The sequence below is a fragment of the Phycomyces blakesleeanus genome (assembly GCF_001638985.1).
Source record: "Phycomyces blakesleeanus NRRL 1555(-) unplaced genomic scaffold PHYBLscaffold_3, whole genome shotgun sequence".
NCBI classification, from domain to species: Eukaryota; Fungi; Mucoromycota; class Mucoromycetes; order Mucorales; family Phycomycetaceae; genus Phycomyces; species Phycomyces blakesleeanus.
This window is the reverse complement of record NW_017265136.1, coordinates 1,610,772-1,630,851: the sequence shown is the minus strand read 5'-3', so window position 1 is coordinate 1,630,851 and position 20,080 is coordinate 1,610,772. Positions and strand designations below refer to the sequence as shown.

At 38.2% G+C, this 20,080-nt stretch overlaps 7 protein-coding genes across 7 annotated transcripts; 4 read left to right on the top strand and 3 right to left on the bottom strand.

Annotated features, from left to right (window-relative positions):
- Positions 1-468: 468 nt before the first annotated feature.
- Positions 469-738, top strand: PHYBLDRAFT_140708 (hypothetical protein; the record flags this gene model as incomplete). Its single annotated transcript, XM_018430449.1, has 2 exons — positions 469-579; positions 676-738. The coding sequence occupies 2 exons, from the start codon at positions 469-471 to the stop codon at positions 736-738; spliced, it is 174 nt and encodes a 57-aa protein (XP_018296688.1).
- A 134-nt stretch (positions 739-872) lies between these two features.
- On the bottom strand, positions 873-3,752 carry PHYBLDRAFT_179628 (hypothetical protein; the record flags this gene model as incomplete). Its single annotated transcript, XM_018438182.1, has 4 exons — positions 873-1,830; positions 1,932-2,346; positions 2,415-3,604; positions 3,707-3,752. 4 exons carry the CDS (start codon positions 3,750-3,752, stop codon positions 974-976), a joined length of 2,508 nt encoding a protein of 835 aa, XP_018296687.1. The 3' UTR covers positions 873-973.
- Positions 3,753-4,796: 1,044 nt separating this feature from the next.
- On the bottom strand, positions 4,797-5,186 carry PHYBLDRAFT_163740 (hypothetical protein; the record flags this gene model as incomplete). Its single annotated transcript, XM_018434863.1, has 1 exon — positions 4,797-5,186. One exon carries the CDS (start codon positions 5,184-5,186, stop codon positions 4,797-4,799), a length of 390 nt encoding a protein of 129 aa, XP_018296686.1.
- Positions 5,187-6,169: 983 nt separating this feature from the next.
- Positions 6,170-8,332, top strand: PHYBLDRAFT_62601 (hypothetical protein; the record flags this gene model as incomplete). The annotated part of the gene is made up of 2 exons (XM_018440989.1): positions 6,170-6,211; positions 6,431-8,332. 2 exons carry the CDS (start codon positions 6,170-6,172, stop codon positions 8,330-8,332), a joined length of 1,944 nt encoding a protein of 647 aa, XP_018296685.1.
- A 248-nt stretch (positions 8,333-8,580) lies between these two features.
- Positions 8,581-10,233, bottom strand: PHYBLDRAFT_107575 (hypothetical protein; the record flags this gene model as incomplete). The annotated part of the gene is made up of 6 exons (XM_018428004.1): positions 8,581-8,840; positions 8,901-9,407; positions 9,477-9,668; positions 9,733-9,902; positions 9,982-10,045; positions 10,119-10,233. The coding sequence occupies 6 exons, from the start codon at positions 10,231-10,233 to the stop codon at positions 8,581-8,583; spliced, it is 1,308 nt and encodes a 435-aa protein (XP_018296684.1).
- A 979-nt stretch (positions 10,234-11,212) lies between these two features.
- PHYBLDRAFT_157602 (hypothetical protein) lies at positions 11,213-13,580 on the top strand (the record flags this gene model as incomplete). Its single annotated transcript, XM_018433651.1, has 9 exons — positions 11,213-11,291; positions 11,398-11,485; positions 11,552-11,569; positions 11,840-11,947; positions 12,032-12,118; positions 12,194-12,489; positions 12,565-12,642; positions 12,725-12,850; positions 12,962-13,580. The coding sequence occupies 9 exons, from the start codon at positions 11,213-11,215 to the stop codon at positions 13,318-13,320; spliced, it is 1,239 nt and encodes a 412-aa protein (XP_018296683.1). The 3' UTR covers positions 13,321-13,580.
- A 146-nt stretch (positions 13,581-13,726) lies between these two features.
- Positions 13,727-18,162, top strand: PHYBLDRAFT_96108 (hypothetical protein; the record flags this gene model as incomplete). The annotated part of the gene is made up of 11 exons (XM_018443952.1): positions 13,727-14,113; positions 14,183-14,315; positions 14,398-14,708; positions 14,782-15,084; positions 15,140-15,260; positions 15,330-15,648; positions 15,714-15,809; positions 15,888-16,348; positions 16,425-16,773; positions 16,859-17,592; positions 17,711-18,162. Coding segments are annotated over 11 exons (3,666 nt in total), but the record flags the coding sequence as incomplete, so codon positions are not given.
- Positions 18,163-20,080: the final 1,918 nt, after the last annotated feature.

Below are 20,080 nucleotides of genomic sequence, written 5' to 3'. Positions count from 1 at the left end.
GAAAGTGATTTATCCCAAAACCAGGGACAACTTGCCCAGGTACATCCATCACTAGTTGGCATGGCTACTACTATTACTACTATTACTACTATTACTACTACTACACAGACCTTTTTTTTTTTTTCTTGGTTCCCTTTCTTCCTCTTACTGCGTTCATTTCCCAGTTTAGAGAATAGTAATATATATAATAAGATCCATATGTTTTTAATCACGATTATTATTATGATTATGATCAATAATATCAAAGGAGACAATTAAGTGAATTGAAGGAATGCAAAGTATGGTATGACAATATTTTGTTAAAGTAGTATCTTTTCACAAGCAAAATGCGGTATGCATTTGATCAATTCAAGACTATACATACCTGTGAGATTGTGAATAAAGACACGTATATATAAGGCCACAATTATTTACTAGCAGTATTGGTATTAACTTTCATCTTTCTGCAATTCATATACTTCAAACAACATGAAAATCTTCTTCCTTACCTTTACTACTTTGATCGCCTCCGCTTTTGCAGCACCTTATGGACACACTACCTATGGAAAGATTGGAAGTGACGGAAAGACAATAGGCATGGTAAGTCTTGGAATCTATATCATTATATATACATATATATATATATATATATATATTATAATTGCCATTAATATTTTTGTCTTTTTTGTATTATAGCTCAACAATGTAGCCGAAGGTGGTCTCTTTAACGACAACTCCCAAGGTTCTGGTCGCAACTAGCGAACATGATATCAAGAATCACTCTGTTTCATAAATACCTGTCATATTTAATATAATTACCATTTCATTTCATTTCATCCTACTTCATCCCAATTCATCTCATCTCATTTCATTTACATGTGCAACTTCATATTGATATTTACAACAATAAAAATATTTATTCAATGACAAAGGATAATAATAATAATAATAACATTAAGAACAAAAAATAATAAAGGGTATTGGATACATTAACTTAGAAAAGGAATACAGATTGAGTAAGGGGTAAGCTTGAGACTGGGTCGCACACACAATGCTTTCCGTCAGCCGTAACTCGATAGGTCTCTGGATCAATAGTAATTTTAGGCATAGCATCGTTGAGCAGCATGTCTTTCTTGGATACATTCCGGCAATTCTTCACAGCCTCGGCACGCTTTTTCAGTCCGTACTTTTGAACAGTCTTGCTATCCAACGACAACTTTGACACAAACACCATACAGCTCTTTGAAAGACTTGAAGGATAAGCACCAAACATCGGCCGTGAGATGACAGGCTGAGTGGTAGGAATAGAACCGTTTGCATCACCCATTTGGCCCCAGATAATCACACCGCCCTTCAGAATCAATTCGGGTTTGGTTCCAAAGAATTCGGGCTTGAACACTACCAGATCTGCAACCTTGCCGACCTCGATTGATCCAATCAAGTGGCCTACACCATGAGCACGGGCAACGTTTATCGTGTACTTTGCAATATAGCGCTTGATTCTAAAGTTATCGCCCGAAACATCCTTGTCTTCAGGCAGCTTTCCACGTTGGTCTTTCATCTTGCTGGCCGTCTTCCAGGTTCTCAAGACTACTTCGCCAGCTCTACCCATAGCCTGAGAATCCGAACTGATGATACTAATAGCGCCCATATCGTGAAGGACATCTTCAGCAGCAATTGTCTCAGCGCGGATACGACTTTCAGCAAATGCGACATCCTCGGGAATATTCTTGGACAAGTGATGGCAAACCATCAACATATCCACATGCTCATCGAGAGTATTGGTGGTGAATGGGCGGGTTGGGTTGGTAGATGAAGGTAATACGTTGGGCTCACTGCAAACACGCATAACTAATTTTTTTTGTTTATAAAAAAAAGGGAGAAGAGGTTCAGTATTGAAATATATATATATATTTTCCAGGATAAAAATAAAAATAAAATAAATTACTTACTGTCAGGAGCATGTCCTCCACCTGCACCCTCACTATGGTACGTATGAATAGTACGTCCCTTGAACGCAGCAATAGAAGACTCAACAAAGCCAGCTTCATTGAGGGTATCGGTGTGAATGGTTGCTTGTACGTCAAACTCGTCGCAGACCTTGAGACAGGCATCAATTGATGCGGGGGTGGTTCCCCAATCCTCGTGAAGCTTGAGACCAAGACAACCAGCTTGGATGTGCTCAACCAACTCCTTTGTAGACGAACAATTGCCCTTTCCAGTGAAACCGAAATTCATTGGTATGTCATCCGTCGCTTTCATCATAAATTCAATGTGATGATTTCCAGGTGTACACGTGGTGGCGTTGGTTCCAGTATTGGGGCCTGTACCACCACCGATCAAAGTAGTAACTCCACTTGCGATAGACTATAGTAATTGGTTAAGTCAATTAACTTCAGTTTAAAGATATAAATAAAATAAAATAATAAGTTTACCTCGTAACAGATCTGGGGACAGATAAAATGAACGTGTGCATCAATGGCACCAGCTGTGAAGATCTTTCCTTCACCTGCCAATGCTTCTGTACCGGCACCAACGATCATACCTGGAGTGACACCGTCCATGACATCTGGGTTACCAGCCTTTCCGATACCCGCGATGATACCGTTCTTGACACCAATGTCGGCCTTGTAGATCCCATGCACATCGATAATCAGACAATTGGTGATCACAAGATCCAGTACATCCGCATCCGCCCGGTCGGTACTTTGACCCATTCCCTCGCGCAACACTTTTCCACCGCCAAATTTGCATTCGTCGCCATAGACAGTGTAATCTTTTTCTACACGAGCCCACAATGAAGTGTCGCCCAGACGAACCAGATCACCCGTGGTTGGTCCAAAGTGGTCTACATAGTATTCACGGTCAAGTTCATAAGCTGGTGCATGAGGCAACAGAGGTGTGTTGGCATCGTGCTTGAACCCCTGGACAGTCAAGTTCGACATTATGGACGGAAGACGCGAGAAGTCTACAGGGCCAGACGCAAGACTGTTTCCACCACTGATGACCTTGTTTCCACCAATCTCGACTAATGTGACGGTCTTGAAATCTCCGGGCTCAAAACGAACTGCCGAACCAGCAGGAATGTCGAGACGCATACCGTATGAAAGGGCGCGGTTGAAATGGAGGGCAGCGTTTGTTTCGATGAAATGGTAGTGGGATCCGACCTGGATGGGGCGGTCTCCGTGGTTGGTAACTGTCAAAGAAATGCGTCTGCGATTGGGGTTGAGGGTGATTTTTCCTGGCAAAACGACAATTGCGCCTGGTGAATCTGTCTTGGATCGACTGGCAGGTGCAGCAAACAGGCTCGGGTCAGGCACAGGTAAAAATGAGCCGTAGAGTGCTATGGTGAGGTTGCCGGCGTCTGTGCAGATTGGATCATGAACTGTGACAAGATAGGTGCCGTCTGGAAATGTACCCTCGACTTGGACTTCATGAACTGTGTCGCACGCATCGGGCAAAACATGTCGGCGGCCGAGCATCTGTTTACCCATGTCCATCAGTTGTGCGACAGAGTAAACACCATCTCGCATAAATTCCAACAGTTGGGATGCAATAAGGGCTGTTGCCTCTGCGTGGTTGAGTCTGATGCCGCGTGCGAGCCGTTTCTGAGCAAGAAACCCGACTATAAAGATAGATAGATAAATAAAATATGGATAATCGTCAAATAAGAAAATTAATACATAAAAAAAAGCTTATAATAAATATAAAATCGATTGTACTTTACCTTGGTGCAGCAGAAGCTTGTCGATCTCGCGAGGTACCAGACGCATATTTTTTTTCTTATGAGAAAAATAAATAAATAAAAGAGGAGAAGAAGAAGCAAAAGAACGCGATGATGGGAATGGTCAAAAGTCAAGGTTAATTTTTAAGTGAACGCTTATCAGTTTGAACAAAATGAGTTTGATAAGAAAATGAAGAAGATTGACTGGTTTAGGCTCCCTTTTTTTTAAAAAAAATTCTTAATATGGAAGAGAGATAGTGGATTGGTTTGCCTTTTTTGTTAAAAACTGGGGCCCTGTTATCTTTTGTTGTATATATATAGCTTTTAGCTTATTAGATACACAAGTTATCTTGATTTTGGCTTGATAAATATAGATACATAAAAAATACTATATATCTGCGAGTATAAGAGTTGCTTGTAATAGGTATTTTGGGTTTCATTCTATATTTTATTGACCAATCACATTCCTATCCTTTATCTCTTTCTCGAGCACATACCATCTGATCGAGTAAATTAAATATGAAATTTGTTCTTTTTTTTTGTTAAATCCTTTCACAATTATTTTCAAATGCAATTCTACTGCGCACACAAGAATCATTGGGTTTTTATGCTACTCATCATATTCATCTTATATGATTTTATATAAACTAGCAAGGATAGTGCCTAGCATATCGTATACACACTCGTAGTATCGGTTCAAGGGTGCACCAGAAAGGTGGAGAGAGTATATATATATTGCATATCTTTCATAACTTTTGTTAAATATACATCTTTTTTTATTTATTTCCATATTTCAATTCCATGGACTGATTGAATCTATGGACGCTTAGGATATGTCAAAGGCTCATCATAAAAATCTGGTATGATTCTTATTTGGAAAGCCTTTTTCTCGGTTCTCTCCAAAGAAAGTTTGATTTTTACCAAATTTATAGTTTAGAAATACAAAGTCTTTCTTTCAAAGTGCCCTCTGCAGACATCATGGCTATTCCAATCTCTTTTTTTAAAGTAATACACATGAAAAATAAACGCATAAATGAGGGAGCTCCCATTGACCAATAAGCACCAAAAAAAAAAGATTGCATAAATAATAAGTTTATTTATTTCTGTATCTCATATATAAAAGATCATATAAATTCTCTGCAGAGCCAATTTTTGCTTGGAGTATATATTCGTTAAACCATTCTAAAGGCTCGTCATCAAGGTAAAGGGGCAAAACATAGATGGCATCCTCGTCATTGATCCCATTAAAACGAAGATATCTCTTCATCTGTCCGATCCAATGACTTATAGAATTTGAGTGGCTAGGATACACCGATGGTTCGTCCCGGAGACCAAGTAGATATCGAGAATCTTTTCTCGCAGGTTCCCTTTCCGATCCTTGTCTAGAAAGCTCTATCTCGATTCGCTCCACAGATGCTTTGATTAGCTCCAAAGTAACCACAGTGTTCTCGTAAGCTTTTAGGTAACTTTGCTCTGCTCCCATAAGATATTTTATAGATTCTTAGTAAATAAAAACCAAAGTAAAGGGCTATTGAACAGTGCACCTTTATAGATGTATTCCAAGAGACTTAAAACCTTTCATTTATCATATAAATCCAGATGATTAACAGTACTATAAAGCTCACATGGTTGGTATAAAGATCTTGCTATAATACACTAGAGAAGTATATTATTTTATCATTCAAGTTGAAATAACATATCAAGCGAGTAATCTTGATATATAGTCGAGTTTAAAGATCATGAAAAGATTGATAAAGAAGAGCAAGCCTTTTTTTCCTCATAAAACCTAAAACAAAAAGTAGAATGTGAAAAATAATCAATTTTATTGGCTATATTTCTGTGACTTTTGATATTAATGTCATTAATTAAATATCTCTTTATTGGTATTCAAAGTAACCAAGCAACGGACACAAAGAGTGTAGTCATCTCTTTCTTTTCTTTTTATTTCTTTTCATTTCTTTTCCTTTCCTTTACTTTCTCTTTATATTTCTCCAATTTTGGTAATTATCTTTAGAGCAAATATTATTACTATTTTTTCACTAAAAGCATGCGTTTGTCTTTTTTTTTCACATCTTTATGCTTCTTGATAGATGACTCTTTTTTGTCCAATATTTACCTTTATTAACCACATTTAAACTGCAGTTTCTTGATTACTAATGCTGTACTTGTAATATATGACCACAAAACAGCTCTTTAAGTACATATAGCAATATGATATCAATACATGCTGAGCCATCTGGCTTCTATAACCCGACACCTGGCTAATTAATATACTACTAAACGGATTATTATTCACGTTATAGCTCGAAAGTCAAGTCGTCAGAGTTTTGTAATGTCAAAAAGGTATCGTGTAATTCAACTATTGGCTACCAAAAAAAAAGTTCTTCTTTATATGATCTGGATGAAAGGGTCTATTCATCAAAATATGATACTGATCTAGTTTTCCCCAAAGTAAATGTCTATTAAATGTTTTCAAAGAAGTTTTGTCTACTAGCAAAGGGTCAATATGTAAGATTATATATCTGGCGTATGGTTCTCAGAAGACTCCCCCCCCCTAGATTGAAAGGATTAGATAGATCATACACAATTATATTTCACTTCATTTTATTTGCGCAACTAAACCCTAAGCCAGGTAGCAAGTCAGCAAATATTACTAATAGATGTAGAGAACGTACCACAATTAGTTTACATTAAAAATAAAAGAAACACTCACTGAAACGTAAACAGACTCTTCTCCGTACTCCAAACATAATGATCCCTCTCTTTCCCTTTGAAATATTGACCAAGATTGGAAGACTTCTCTCAAAGCAAGACCAAGCAGAATGTACACATGTCTGCAGAGCATGGAAAATCCCCTTCCAAGAATCCATGTGGAATACAATCGAAATACTAAGTGACGCAAAGTTGGATCAGATATGCAGCTCGACAACCAACGGAATGCCTTATCATAAGAATGGCCATCTTGTCCGAACCTTGTTTCTGGAAAAATGGCTCAAGGCAGAAGATCGTCAACTCTTTACGGTCCAAAAGCGTTTCCAAAAGATAAATCGCCTTTACATCCGAGAAAAAAGCGTCATAAACAGAGACTTTAACAATATGGCAGACTGGAGTCGGTGGAAGTCATTGACGCACATGGAAATATGCATTTCCGGACTGTACTTGGAAAATGAATCGAGAGATTTTCTCAAGATCCTCGAATGTCTGCCGAATCTTAGATGGCTAGAGTGTCCTCAAAGATATGGTTACGCGTGGCCCTATACGTTAGAAGAGTTTGACACGATCCATTCTTGTATACCAAAAATTGAATACCTCTCATTAGTCCTTGATCTTGCACCAATTACCGAAAAACACAAGACAATCATTGCAGAAACACAACCCACGAGCTACCTGAAAGTAATAAAACTTCGGATGAACAAGGTAGACCTTCGATGGCTGCGTTATTTTGCTCACAAATATCCAAATGCACACACTATCGAGTGGCATTCAGATATTCGGTCGGATACAAGCAACGCATTTCGAGAAGAGGCAATCTCGATGTTTTCTACACTCTCCTGCGCGTTTCAGCATTTGGAGAATATTCTGATAGACGGAACATCTGGACGAGAGTGGTGGTATATCACATTTTTGGATCTCTTATGCCATTTTAAAACCACGAAAGCAAAACGCATTGAATATCGTATGCGCTATGGACACAGCAACTTAGACCTCGAGAAAAGAATCATACATCAATGCGCACAAACTTGTCCCACAGTCATGTCACTTAATTTTATTTCAAGTGATCTCGATTTACCTGATCCAACTATGATCCCAGTAACAATCGATTTCTGCCCTAGTATTCTAGACTTGCGTATAGATGCCCTCTCTCTTCCTATTGCAGTTGACATTCTCTTGGACAAATGCCCGTCTTTGAAAAGGCTAAGATTAGCTGTAAAATCTCTCAGTATTAGCAAAGAAGCTACTGGAACTCATGGATTGCGGCTGATAGAATTTGTGGGATCAAAGATATGTACCAATGTATTTTCATACCTGTCTTTTCGTTGCAGATGTCTAAACTATCTGCGGCTGACAAAAATGGAGGTAGTTGGACCAATGTTTCAGGGAGGATGTGTGTGTCTTGACATGTCCTATACACATCTAGAGTATCTGCAGCTTACTTGCGTGACCGTTTCGGCATCAGATGGCGACGATTTCAATGTTTCTACTGTGATTAATCTGATTGCTCTCGATCAGCTTAATAGGGTTCCACAACAGGATAGTGTCATAAAGGCAGCATTAGCTACTAAAGATATTTATCCCGTCTTTTCCAAACTGCTCCCATGGGCTCACATGTATTGTATCTGGGACGGAGGTTATGAGATGATTAAATTGAGAAAATTGGTATCCGAGGAAGCTGCATATGTCCAAAGCTACTACCAGTCGTTCGAACAAAACAAGGAAACCTATGGTAGCGCTCATTCATTTAAAAGACGGCGGTCTTATCTTGGCCAGTTGGACCAAGAGCATTGGAAAGAAGATCTTGACCGAGGATTTGTTTTATTTCGATGTGGATCCGTGAGAAATTATTTTATTGATACTCTTGGGTACTACGATGATGAATTTTGGGAGAAGCTTCAAACCAAGTTTATGTAATATGCACTCACCAGATAAGCTTGATAATTATATATCAATATTTGAAATACAAAAGATGTTCAATGAACAGTCTGTCCATACGACATTACTAACACATAAATTTATAAAATAAAAATAAAAAAAGGTTCGTTTATTAAGATTGGTATTAATAAATACATGCATAAATATTTATATTGGGTGGCTTTATTACGATTATACAAGAGAAGAAATACAAAGAATATATAGGTATTGGGGATTTTGTTTTATTTTTACTTGTGGGAAACTTGAGTCTTTTCAAAACTGGATGACTCGAGTTCGATCTGACTGATTTGGGGTTTACCGTCTCCGAATTCTTCAACATCCACTGGCTCATCCACATATCGAACTATGTGGCAGCCCCAGATTGCATAAAACAGGACATATACATATGCAATCAATGGGATGACAAAAGAGATGTGAATACCAACGCTGTCCTTGATTGCCGCCTGAACTGGTGGGAGTAAAGCACCACCTCCGACACCCATAATAACTAATTGTTACAAAAAAGTGTTAAATACAAACATTAAATCCAAAAAATGTATCTAATTACCCATAGATGCTCCTCGTTTGTAGTTACGGCCCAGATCTCTGGTTGCTAGCGCAAAGATTGTTGGGTACATAACAGACTCAAAGAACAGTAGGGCCAAAAGAGAATATGTTGTCTTGGGAGTACGCATAGCAATAACAAAAATATTGATGATAGAAGCACATGCAGAAAAAACTGCCATAAGATGGTCTGCACGGAACTTGCGTAAAAGAATAGCTCCAAAGATACGACCAACGGTAAAGCACAGCTGACCATACGAAAGTAGCTGAGAGCTATAGGAATCCTTAAACCCTCCAACCTCATTTCCATAGAAAATGAAAAGAGAAGCAACACACACTTGAGCACCTGTGTAACAGAATTGGGCCAGCGCGCCAAGCAAGAGATGTGGAGAGGCAAGGGAAGCACGACGAATCGTAACACCAGTTGCAAGAGCTTCGGCAGCCATCATAGCCTCTTCATCCACTTCAGGAATCTTTGCAAAGCAAAACAGTACACCAATAACAAACACACCTATTTTTTTATATAGAATATATCAATAAAATATGATTTATTGACCCTTTGAAGAAGAAGAAAACTTACCACATGCGACACCAATATATGTCCACTTGACTGTTTCCAAGCTATCTGTGGCCCCTTCATCACCACCAAAGAAAGCATATGATGCAATAACTGGAGCAACAGCAGAGGCAATACCGTTGAATGCCTGGGCTACATTAATACGGAACGGTGCCCATTTACGAGATCCAATGATAGCAATATATGTGTTTGCGCCTTTAAGAATATACATGAGAATCTGATTTAAGAACAGTCGGTTTCGAAACAGCCTTGTACTTACAGTTTTCAAGTGTGGCCAAACCGCATGCAATAACAAATAGGGAAGCGACGAAACCTCCATACTGGAGTGTAACCGCTGAGGGGTAGAATCCGATAGCACCGATAACGTATAGTGCTAAACCAAAGATGATTGCGCGCTTATATCCAAATCTTTTTGAGATCATACCAGCACTATATAAACAACAAGATGTGAGAACCAAAAAAAAAAAAACAAGAAACATTACTAGATAATGCCATCTTGCTAACTTACGGTATACTGAATACAAAGTATGCACCAAAGTATGCGACTTGCATAAAGGTTGTTTGTGTAGTTGCTAGATAGGTTCCAACCGAGATCAGGTTAGGAGAACAGATCAAACTATCATAACATGAGTATTATGTACTTACTGATATGAAGTACATTTTGAAAGTGTTTATTTAAAGTATCGAGAAGTCCATAACTGAAACCCCATAAGAAAAACAGAACAGTAACTAGGGCACCAGGAATGAAGTAACTTGGCATTTCCGGGTTGTCCGGATCGACCTGTTTCTTTGCAAACACAGATTTTGTCTTTTGTAATAAAGTCATTGGAGATCAAGAACAAGTAGAAGGTTTGGATTAATGTACACCAAGCCGATATTGCGTTAAGGTATTTATATTTTTTTATTTTAGAGGGAAAAGAGCTAGATATATGACGAAGTCGGCTAATGTTCTCAAGTTTTCCCACCATTTGGAAAGCGGGGTAACCAAACGGAACACAAGATATTAGAGTAAAAGTTCAAAGACATTGTTAACTACTAAAATAACACAAAAAAGTCTGTAATGTCTCGATCAAGTGAACTGTAAGTAAGATTAAATCAAGTAGCCTTGATTAGAATATATTTGATGCAGCCCTTAATAGATGCTATCTTCCGTCTTTTACCAATCAATATTTTGGTAGTAACAAAAACAATTCCGCATGAGTTGCCTCTCTGCTTTTACTACTCGGAGATTTTTTACGGAATAGTGCAACCTCAATACAATATTACCAGCCATGGCTGATCAATTAAAAGATCCCTGTTATTTACCGTATTAGTCTTCGTGGGGAAAATGGTCACTGGGTCTTGTAGCTATTGAGTTAACCTTGATTTTCTTGTAATAGTAATAATTGAAAACACTACTAATAGGAATACCGAAAGAAATAGGAATATCAAGATAAATAGCAATGCATCGCAGCGCAGTTGCTACATTTGTAATAAAATAGAAATGTTTTCTACAGCTCCTAAATATCCATTTATTTTGGGAAATCAATTTTTCTTCATCTCTATAGTATAATACTCTTAGTAACATATTGATTGACAGAATTGATCCTTGTTGGAGTATGCAGAATAAAATGTTTACATAATAAATCACGGGGAACTTAATAATGATAAATTCAAAGTGAATCAGGTGACCGCATAACATACCACAGTATCACGGTGTGCTACTGGCAGGGTAACAAACCTACCTTTACAGAAACAATATGTCGAGAATACAGCCAATATCTCCAACTAGTCCTGAATTCAAAGGAATCTTGGAACTCAATATTATCTACGAAGCTGGTAACAACATTCCGTCACACAATTACGAAATTAACCCAAGAAGAAAAAAATAAAAATAAAATAAAAATAATAATAATGCTTGTTCAACCCGTCTAATGCCACTCAGGTCTTGATAGTGAAAGTAGACCAATTTTAGTATTATGCGCAGACAACCTCCCAGACCCAAAGGCAATCGACTACAACCTAATTCTCGGGTAATTTTTTTATACTGGTACATTTGACAATGAAGCAAAAACTCAATCACTTTATTATAATTCAAGATTTATCTTGGCAAGACTGTAAGTTTTATTACTGTATTTTATCCTACGCGACTGCAGGGCTATACGACTACTATCATATACGACTATTATTATACATGGCTACATGACTACATGACATGATTTTATGACGTCTCATTGACTTAATATTAACATAATCATGAGTCTATACGACTATGTGTATATCTTATAAAATGCATTCGGGTGCTTGTAAAAAAATATTGGGATACCAATTGATGGGGGTGGGCTGGGGATATATTGCAGGGTAACTGACATATGCTTATTTGGTAGAGACGAATTTGTCGAAAGTGATTATGTGCTTGTATTTTTTTCATCACCAGCAAAATTCCGCCCTTCCTGGCTGTGGCTCTTACAAGCCTATCGCTCTTTAGATAGAAAGTAATATAAATTAATACGCTACGTTTATAAAGAAGAAAAAGGGAAATTAAATTAAATATTTATATATGTAATCTCTTTACTTAGATACAAGAAAAACCTAAAAGCTCTTTATGTACTTCATCTCACAAAAGGCTATCGTATCATTTTCAATCTCGCAAATAAGATCACAAGGTAATTTGAAAATAAAACTAAAAATAAAAATAAAAATGAACTTTGCTAATACCATTATACTCACGTTTGAAATAGCCCAAAGTTTGCCAAGAAGCTGCATTATCTTTCATCTCTTAACGAACTTCGCTCACAAGTACCAATCCCCCCTAATTTCATTCCACAGTCTGTTGTCAAATATGATCGGCAGGCAGCTGTCAAACCATATGTACCAAAAACAAGAGAGGTCACCCCAATGCAACATGTATCATCGAAACCATCACTTGCTTTTGGGAGAAGACTGGAAGATTTGGCGACAATTGAGGCCGATGGCAAACCAGATGTCTTTGTTCCCAAAGTAGTCAAAGCCCTCGTGAACCATTTGCGTCTTCATGGTAAAAAGATAGCGAAAGAGAGAGAGAGAGAAAGGTAGAGAGGTATATTATACATATTTTAACACAAAAACTTAGGAATGGACAAGGAAGGGCTGTTCAGAAAGTCGCCCTCTAGTAAAGAACTACGTGTAGTAAAGGAAGCCTTCAACCGTGGTAAGAAAAGTTTAATTACTGAATAAATATAAATATAGATGATTAATTACTGTAAAACATAAACCAATTTTTGTGTGAATAGGTGAATCTGTAGACTTGTCTCAGTGTGGAATAGAGGTTGCTGCTTCACTACTCAAAGTGTTTATTAGAGAATTACCAGAGCCTTTGATATCCATTGATACAGTGCAAGAGATTGGATTCATTCCAGGTGAGAGAATATATTATATTTTCACAATGAAAACGCGCCGCTTTAAAAGAGGAAAAATAAAAGAAGACCTTGGCATGACTAATTTACCATCCCGTCCGTACTCAATAACAGATACAGAATCTTATTCGACCGAGCAAATCGAATTGGTCAAAGCAAAGATAGAGCCGATATACATCAAAAAACCCTATGAGGCCGCTCTCTTAAAATACCTCCTGGCCTTTTTAAGAGAGGTTTCCGAGAATTCAGACAAGAACCTGATGACTGTTCACAACCTCGCTGTCGTGTTTACGCCCAATCTGATTCGAGTCACCGAAAATAATAAGGAACACTCAGAAATTGATGCAGCTGAGGTTGAGGAGATGGTTTCTGTAAATGCAGGACTTTACTTGCATCAAATGAACCAAGGGATTGGCTTGGTGCGGCTTTTGATTACTGAGCGGGATCGTCCATTTGGTGTGTCTTCCAAATAGCGTTATCCGTATATGACTTTTGTGTGTGTGTATATGTATGTGTGTGTGTATTGTTCATACCGCGTTTATTTCCTTGCCCAGATCAAGCGGAAATATGTTTATTACCTATCCAATAACCAACGCAAACTCTGTTGCTTATACCCATGCCACATCTATTATTATTATTATTTTAAAAAATTTTAGAGATCGCGATAAGCATATTTTTCAACCTAAAGTCTAATTTTTTTTTCTTAAAAAAATTCACTTAATTCTTTTCTCTCTCTCTTTTGTTTGTTTGCTTGTTTGCTTTTTTCTCTTATTTAAACGTCATTACAGAGGCGTATATTTAGAGAAAATGTCCAATTCCTCGCCCACATTTAAGCAGCAATCAATTGACGCGCACAAAGCCGTCAATGATGCTCTCAAGGCTGACCCTAACGGAAATACAGTATATTCATTTAACCCAGAGCTGTCGCCAGAACAAAAGAAGGCTCAGGCCGAAGAAAGTGCAAAAAACAAAAATTTACCTAACACAAAGTTAAGCACACCAAAGGCAGCCGAATTGAAAACAGATCTCGACACAACAGATACACAACAAGTGAAAACAGTATTAAAAAGCGCTTCAGTAAAGCCAACTATAAAATCCACGCCTGATGATAAAGCATTGGACACGACGCCTGGAAGTTTTACAAATAAATCACAAAACGGAATACCTGAATGGTACAGCGTAGGGTGGACGGCATTTTCGACTTTACCGAATCCAGGCGATGAGAAAGCAATCAAAGAACTGTCGCAAAAATTAGGACCAGATACAGTTGCAGAGCTTTATAAAGGCTCCCGAGCACAATCTGGAGCGGGGGATCAAAACGATCTACTCGCACAGATTATTAGTGACAAATACTATGGAAAGTGGTTCCACAATGGAGCTGCCCTGGGGGCAGCAGTAGTCTCTACATGGCTATTGACAATGTTTGGATTTGGGTTACTGTCTTGTCTTATAGTGGGTGCATTTTTAGGTAAGTGTGTGCAGATCTTCCAAACTTTAATATCTCATGCAACTTACTATTTTTTTCATATATCCTTTTTTCTTTGTCTCAGCCACTTATTATCAAACCTCGATTCGCCGCACCAGGCGTGCTGTTAGAGATGATATCGAGCGCGAGATGATGTTGACCCATCTTGATACTGATGCAGAGTCAGTCGATTGGATGAACTTGTTCCTTGCTCGATTCTGGTTAATCTACGAGCCCATCTTGTCTGCACAGATCATTGGCACTGCAGATACCATTTTGGCCCAAAACACTCCGTCCTACCTTGACTCTATTCGTCTGAGTTCATTCACCCTAGGAACCAAAGCTCCCCGCATTGAGAGCATCAAGACTTACCCCAAAACAGAACCAAATGTTGTCGTGAGTAAATAAAGTAAAGTTAGATAAAGTATCATATAATGTTTATCTAATTTTCTCTTTAATGATTTACAAGTGCATGGACTGGAAACTATCCTTCACGCCAAATGATATATTGGACTTGAGTGCTCGCGATCTCCAATCCAAAGTCAACCCAAAAATTGTTCTTACCATCAGAGTTGGTAAAGGGATGGTTGGAGCGGGTATACCTATCCTCCTGGAAGATGTAGCCTTTAGTGCTCTCTTGCGCGTCAAGATCAAGATGTTTAACGAGTTTCCTCATGTAAAGACGGTCGAAGCCTCATTTTTGGAAAAACCATACTTTGACTATGTACTAAAGCCAGTGGGTGGCGAGACATTTGGGTTTGATATTAACAATGTAAGACATGCCCCAGGTTCATTTAGCATGTTTATCAAAGTCTTTGTTTTCTTAGATTCCTGGTCTAGAATCATTTGTAAAAGATCAAGTTCACTCTACTCTCGGTCCCATGATGTACTCTCCAAATGTATACACTTTGGATGTAGCAGGAATGATGGCAGGCACATCAGACAAGGGTAATAATGAAATTCATATAAGCTAACTATTTATGCTATACTAAATTAATCAATATTTACTGTTTGCAGATTCTGCTAATGGAGTACTTGCTCTCACAATATACTCTGCTAGTCAACTCAAAGGAACAGATATATTTGGATCGCTTGATCCATATATCACTTTTCACATCGGTAGTGCAAACCAGCCAGAAGTTGGGCACACATCTGCTCATGAAAATACGTCTAGCCCCAAGTGGAACGAGACCTATTTTATCTTATTAAACAACTTATACGACACTCTCTTCCTACAAGTCATGGACCGTAACTCGGGCCGCAAAGATTCAGAAATTGGTATTGCTAGCTACGATTTGAAAGAGATTGTAGACTCAGATAATATTTCTGAAGGCTTGTAAGTACAAGATATATTGCGATAAGTCTACATACATTTACATTATGTGTGTGTATAAACAATAGGAACCTTTCTGTATTGAGAAGTGGAAAGCCAGTTGGTGAGGTAAAGTGTGATATGCGATACTTTCCTGTATCAAGAGCTGAGAAGCAGGAAGACGGGTCAGTTGTTCCACCTGAAGAATCAAGTAAGTCTCTTATTCTTATACATAATACATACTGGATTTTTTCTAAAAGAAGCATTATCATTATAGACAGTGGTATCCTACGTTTCACTATCAATCAATGCAAGGAACTCGGAGGTGGTTCTAAAAAGAGTGGCTTTGGTCTTCCTTTGATCGCTGGAAGTGGGGTTGATGTGGATACTTATGCGATTTTGACTGTGAACGGCAAGGAGAATATGCGTACACCAGTGTTTAAGCACAGCATTAATCCTCGCTGGGACAAGTCAGTTGAGATATTTATTGCGGATAAAACCAAATTAGATCTTGGTGTGAAGATTCTTAATAGCCGTGACTTTGGTGACGATGATGTCGTTGGTCAATGGTCGTCCAGTTTGACGAAATTTGAAGACCAGATCGTGAATGAAAAAATGGACTGGTGGAATCTTCAGAATGGCTCAGGAAAAATTCATTTGAGCATGCAATGGAAACCAGTGGCCATGACAGGTTTTTCTGAAGGTTTAGGTCACGGAGCTTATCGTACGTATAGTTTAAGGCACACATACACACATACACACGTGCAAAGAGTCTAAATATTAACTATTTTTTTGAATAGGCCCTCCTGTAGGAGTTGTCAGAGTCGAACTGTTCGGTGCTACAGACCTGAAGAACGTGGAAGCTTTGACAGGAGGAAAGTCAGACCCTTATGTTCGTATATTGTCGGGGATGCAGATCCGTGGCCAGACCGAATATGTGGAAGACAACTTGAATCCCGAATGGAACACCGCAATATTTGTACCTGTCCATTCTGTTCGTGAAGACCTTATATTTGAAGTTATGGACTGGAATGACATCCAAAAGGACAAGTCATTAGGAATACACGAATTTACACTCAAGAGTATCGTGAAGGAATCAAAGACCGATTATGGTCAAGCTGTGTATGAAGCCTTGGAACCAGTCGATAGGTAATTTAACAAAGAGCGACAAGAAAGCATATACATAATTTATTTATAACACAACTTTTTATAGTTGGGTCGATCTTATGGGTAGTGACCGCAGAAGAGGAAAGGGTCGTATTCACTTTTCTGCAGCATTCTACCCTACAATGGCTTTAGCAAAAGCAGCAACGGCAACAGATAAAGCATCATCAACAATAACGGAAGGAGAAAACAAAATAGCAAATACTAAAGACAAGGGTAAGAGCTCAATTGCTGCACCAGTAGCAGAGTCTTCTTCAGAAGATACCTTCAGCAGAACAGCATCTGGAGATCCAAGCGACCTGGAACACCCTGAGAAAGATCTGCACGGAGAGGTGATTCAATACTCTAAAGATGGATCCAAGATCGATCTTCTTGCGTACGATGCTGGTGTTTTAAGTGTCACAATTTATAAAGCAAATATCCCCACACGTGAAAAAGTTACGGCCGATATCCTTTTAGACTCAAATGATCCACAGTACCGAACCGCACAGATCAAAGGCTCCAATTTGCCTTTCAACGAGACAGGTGATGCATTCGTAAAGGAAATGGACTTTTCACGCTTGGTTGTTCGCATCAAAAAAGTTGACGAAAATAAAGACGACTCTTGTATCGGTTACTGGGAAAACTCTGTAAAAGACATTGTACGAAACCTTCAAGACCTTCCTACTAGCTCCGATGAGTCTAGCGAAGAAGTCAATGGAACCGATTACAAGTTGCTAAATTGCCAAGGTGGAACAATTCGATTGGCTTTCAAATACACACCCGTAGTACAATTTAAGCTGGATCCTCGCGACAGTCTTGAAAGTAAGGCAATCATGATATTCTTTTATATATAATTGTATATAGCAAGTACTTAATACTCTTTTTTTTTGTTATTTTTCTTTGGAATTATTGTTTTTTATCATATAATTACAATCAATAGATCAAGGCAACCTCTCGGTTACAGCAATTAGAGCCACCAATCTCAGAGCAGTAGACAGATCCGGGACCAGTGATCCTTATGTTGTTTTTACTCTTGATGGAGCAAAAGTGTTCAAAACTCAAGTCTATAAAAAACAGCTCAACCCGATATTTACCAAAGACGAGAGCTTTGTGCTTGCAGTACCAGGTCGCATTGGAGCTAACCTGGAAGCGGCAATTTATGACTGGGATCAGTTTGGAAAAGGAGATCTTATTGCAAAGGCTAAAATTCCTTTTACGGATGATGTTCTTGAAAGCTTTTTGGCAAAAGAATTCGAAATCCCACTTGAAGGCAATTCTTCTCTTACTGTTCGACTTTTGTGGCAGCCTCAGCTTTTACCTCGCAAGCGGGCCGATTCGAATGTTCTTACAGCTACGACGCGTATGTTGACATCTGTCCCTGGAGCAGGCGTTCATTTGGCCGGTGATGTAGTTGGTACTGGTTTGAACGTAGGCACTCAATTGGCTAGTGGAATTGTTGGTACTGGATTAGACGCAGGTGGAATGGTGCTTGGTACTGGTACCAAGATTGTCGGAGGTGGTGTTTCAGCTATAGGAAGTGGGATCAGAGGTATTGGAAAGTTTGGAAAGAAAGACAAGACTGTCGCCAAACCTTTATCTGAGTATCCAATCCCCCCTGAGCCAAGAACACACAATGAAGTGCACGACCATTCAGATGTACAGACTTATGGAAGCTCAGGGTTTGATTCTCCAGTGGACAACAGATCATTGAGACAAAAGTCGATTTTTGATGGTCATCCTGGAGGTAAATAGTGCCTTGTTTTCATATATATATATATACATATAGGCACAAACAGGTTGTACATCTTTATAGCAATATTGATTAATCTCTTTATTTATTTTTTGTGATAGATAATCCGATTTCTATAAAGATAACCATCATTGCTGGACGTAACTTACATCCTATGGGTAGAGAGAATATGAACGATGCTTATGTGCGTGTACGTATTGGAAAGCGGGCAGTATACAAGACACAGCACATCAGCAAGACAAATAATCCAGAATGGTATGTGTTTTTTTATCATTAATATTCTTTTAAAAAGAAATTATAGCAATAATAATAATAACCTTATCCACTTTATAGGAATGGCTCATTCAATGTGAATGTGAGCAAAGACAAGTCTGTATTGAACTTCAAGGTTAAGGACCGCCATTTATTTGCCCACCTTGACGGTGGAGATGTGTCCCTCAATATGTCAGAGATTCTTGTATCTCCAGATGAACCTTTTGATCAGTGGGTTGAATTATCACCTAAGGACAGTGGATCTCTTCATATTCGTATCGAAGCTATTTCTTAATTTGCATGATGTTTTTCTTTTTTCTTTTCTTTTCAATATTATATAAAGAGCAGAGCCTTTTTGTTAAATAGTAGATGGGTTGCTACCTAGTCCTTTAAAGTATCGGCTTAGGCTAAGTGGATTACGAAATTTGCAAAAATATTCTAATCCTAGCGTTGATTCTCTTGAAGTTCTCTGTTTTTCGGTATAGAGAATATCCCGTTCTTTTAACCATACCTTATTTGCTTTACTTTTCCAAGACATTTTCTTACAATTCTATCAGTCGTGCCTTTAAAGAAATAAATGAGCCAAAAGTCCCTCGACTAGCAGTGAGCTATCATATTTTGAATTGGTATTTCTTGTTGCTAATCATTGTATTCAAAGGACACGTTGTAGTCAACTTGCCTACTGCTCTTTTTTTCTTTTAGTTGAAATGTTTCTTCAATCAAACAGGATCACTCTTTACTTGGAAGAAAGCACTAATTGATAGCATTAGTAATCCATAAGTCTCCAATCATGTTAATTTCTATATAAGCATATATTTTATTACGACGGACTCTCCATCATAAAATAAAGGATTTTAGAGCCTCGTTTCATTACTCTCTCTATCTTTTATTTTTTACCAAGCCGTTTTATAAAAAAAATACCACACTTCTAAGCTTACCTGATTCCATATTTACCTGCTTACATATATATCCTTATGTTCTTTTCTATACACATACGCACAATAGTGAGAATATGGTTTAACAGACTTGTTTCTTCTTTTTCTAAATTTTTCAAAACGACAATCATTTTATAACAAACCGCCAATCATTTCTCAGCTAGTGCCACTTCTTTTTTGATACCCGACATTTATTTTTCTGAAATCACCATGTGGGTGTATGTGTATGTGTGTAGTCTATTCAATTGGAAAGCTATCGATTTTCACACCTTGGGCACAAGAATTCACACACAAAGCATTTGATTTCTCTCTCTATATTTCTCTTCAATCAATTACATTATATGTAAGCAACTTTGTATCCCCACAAAGTCCA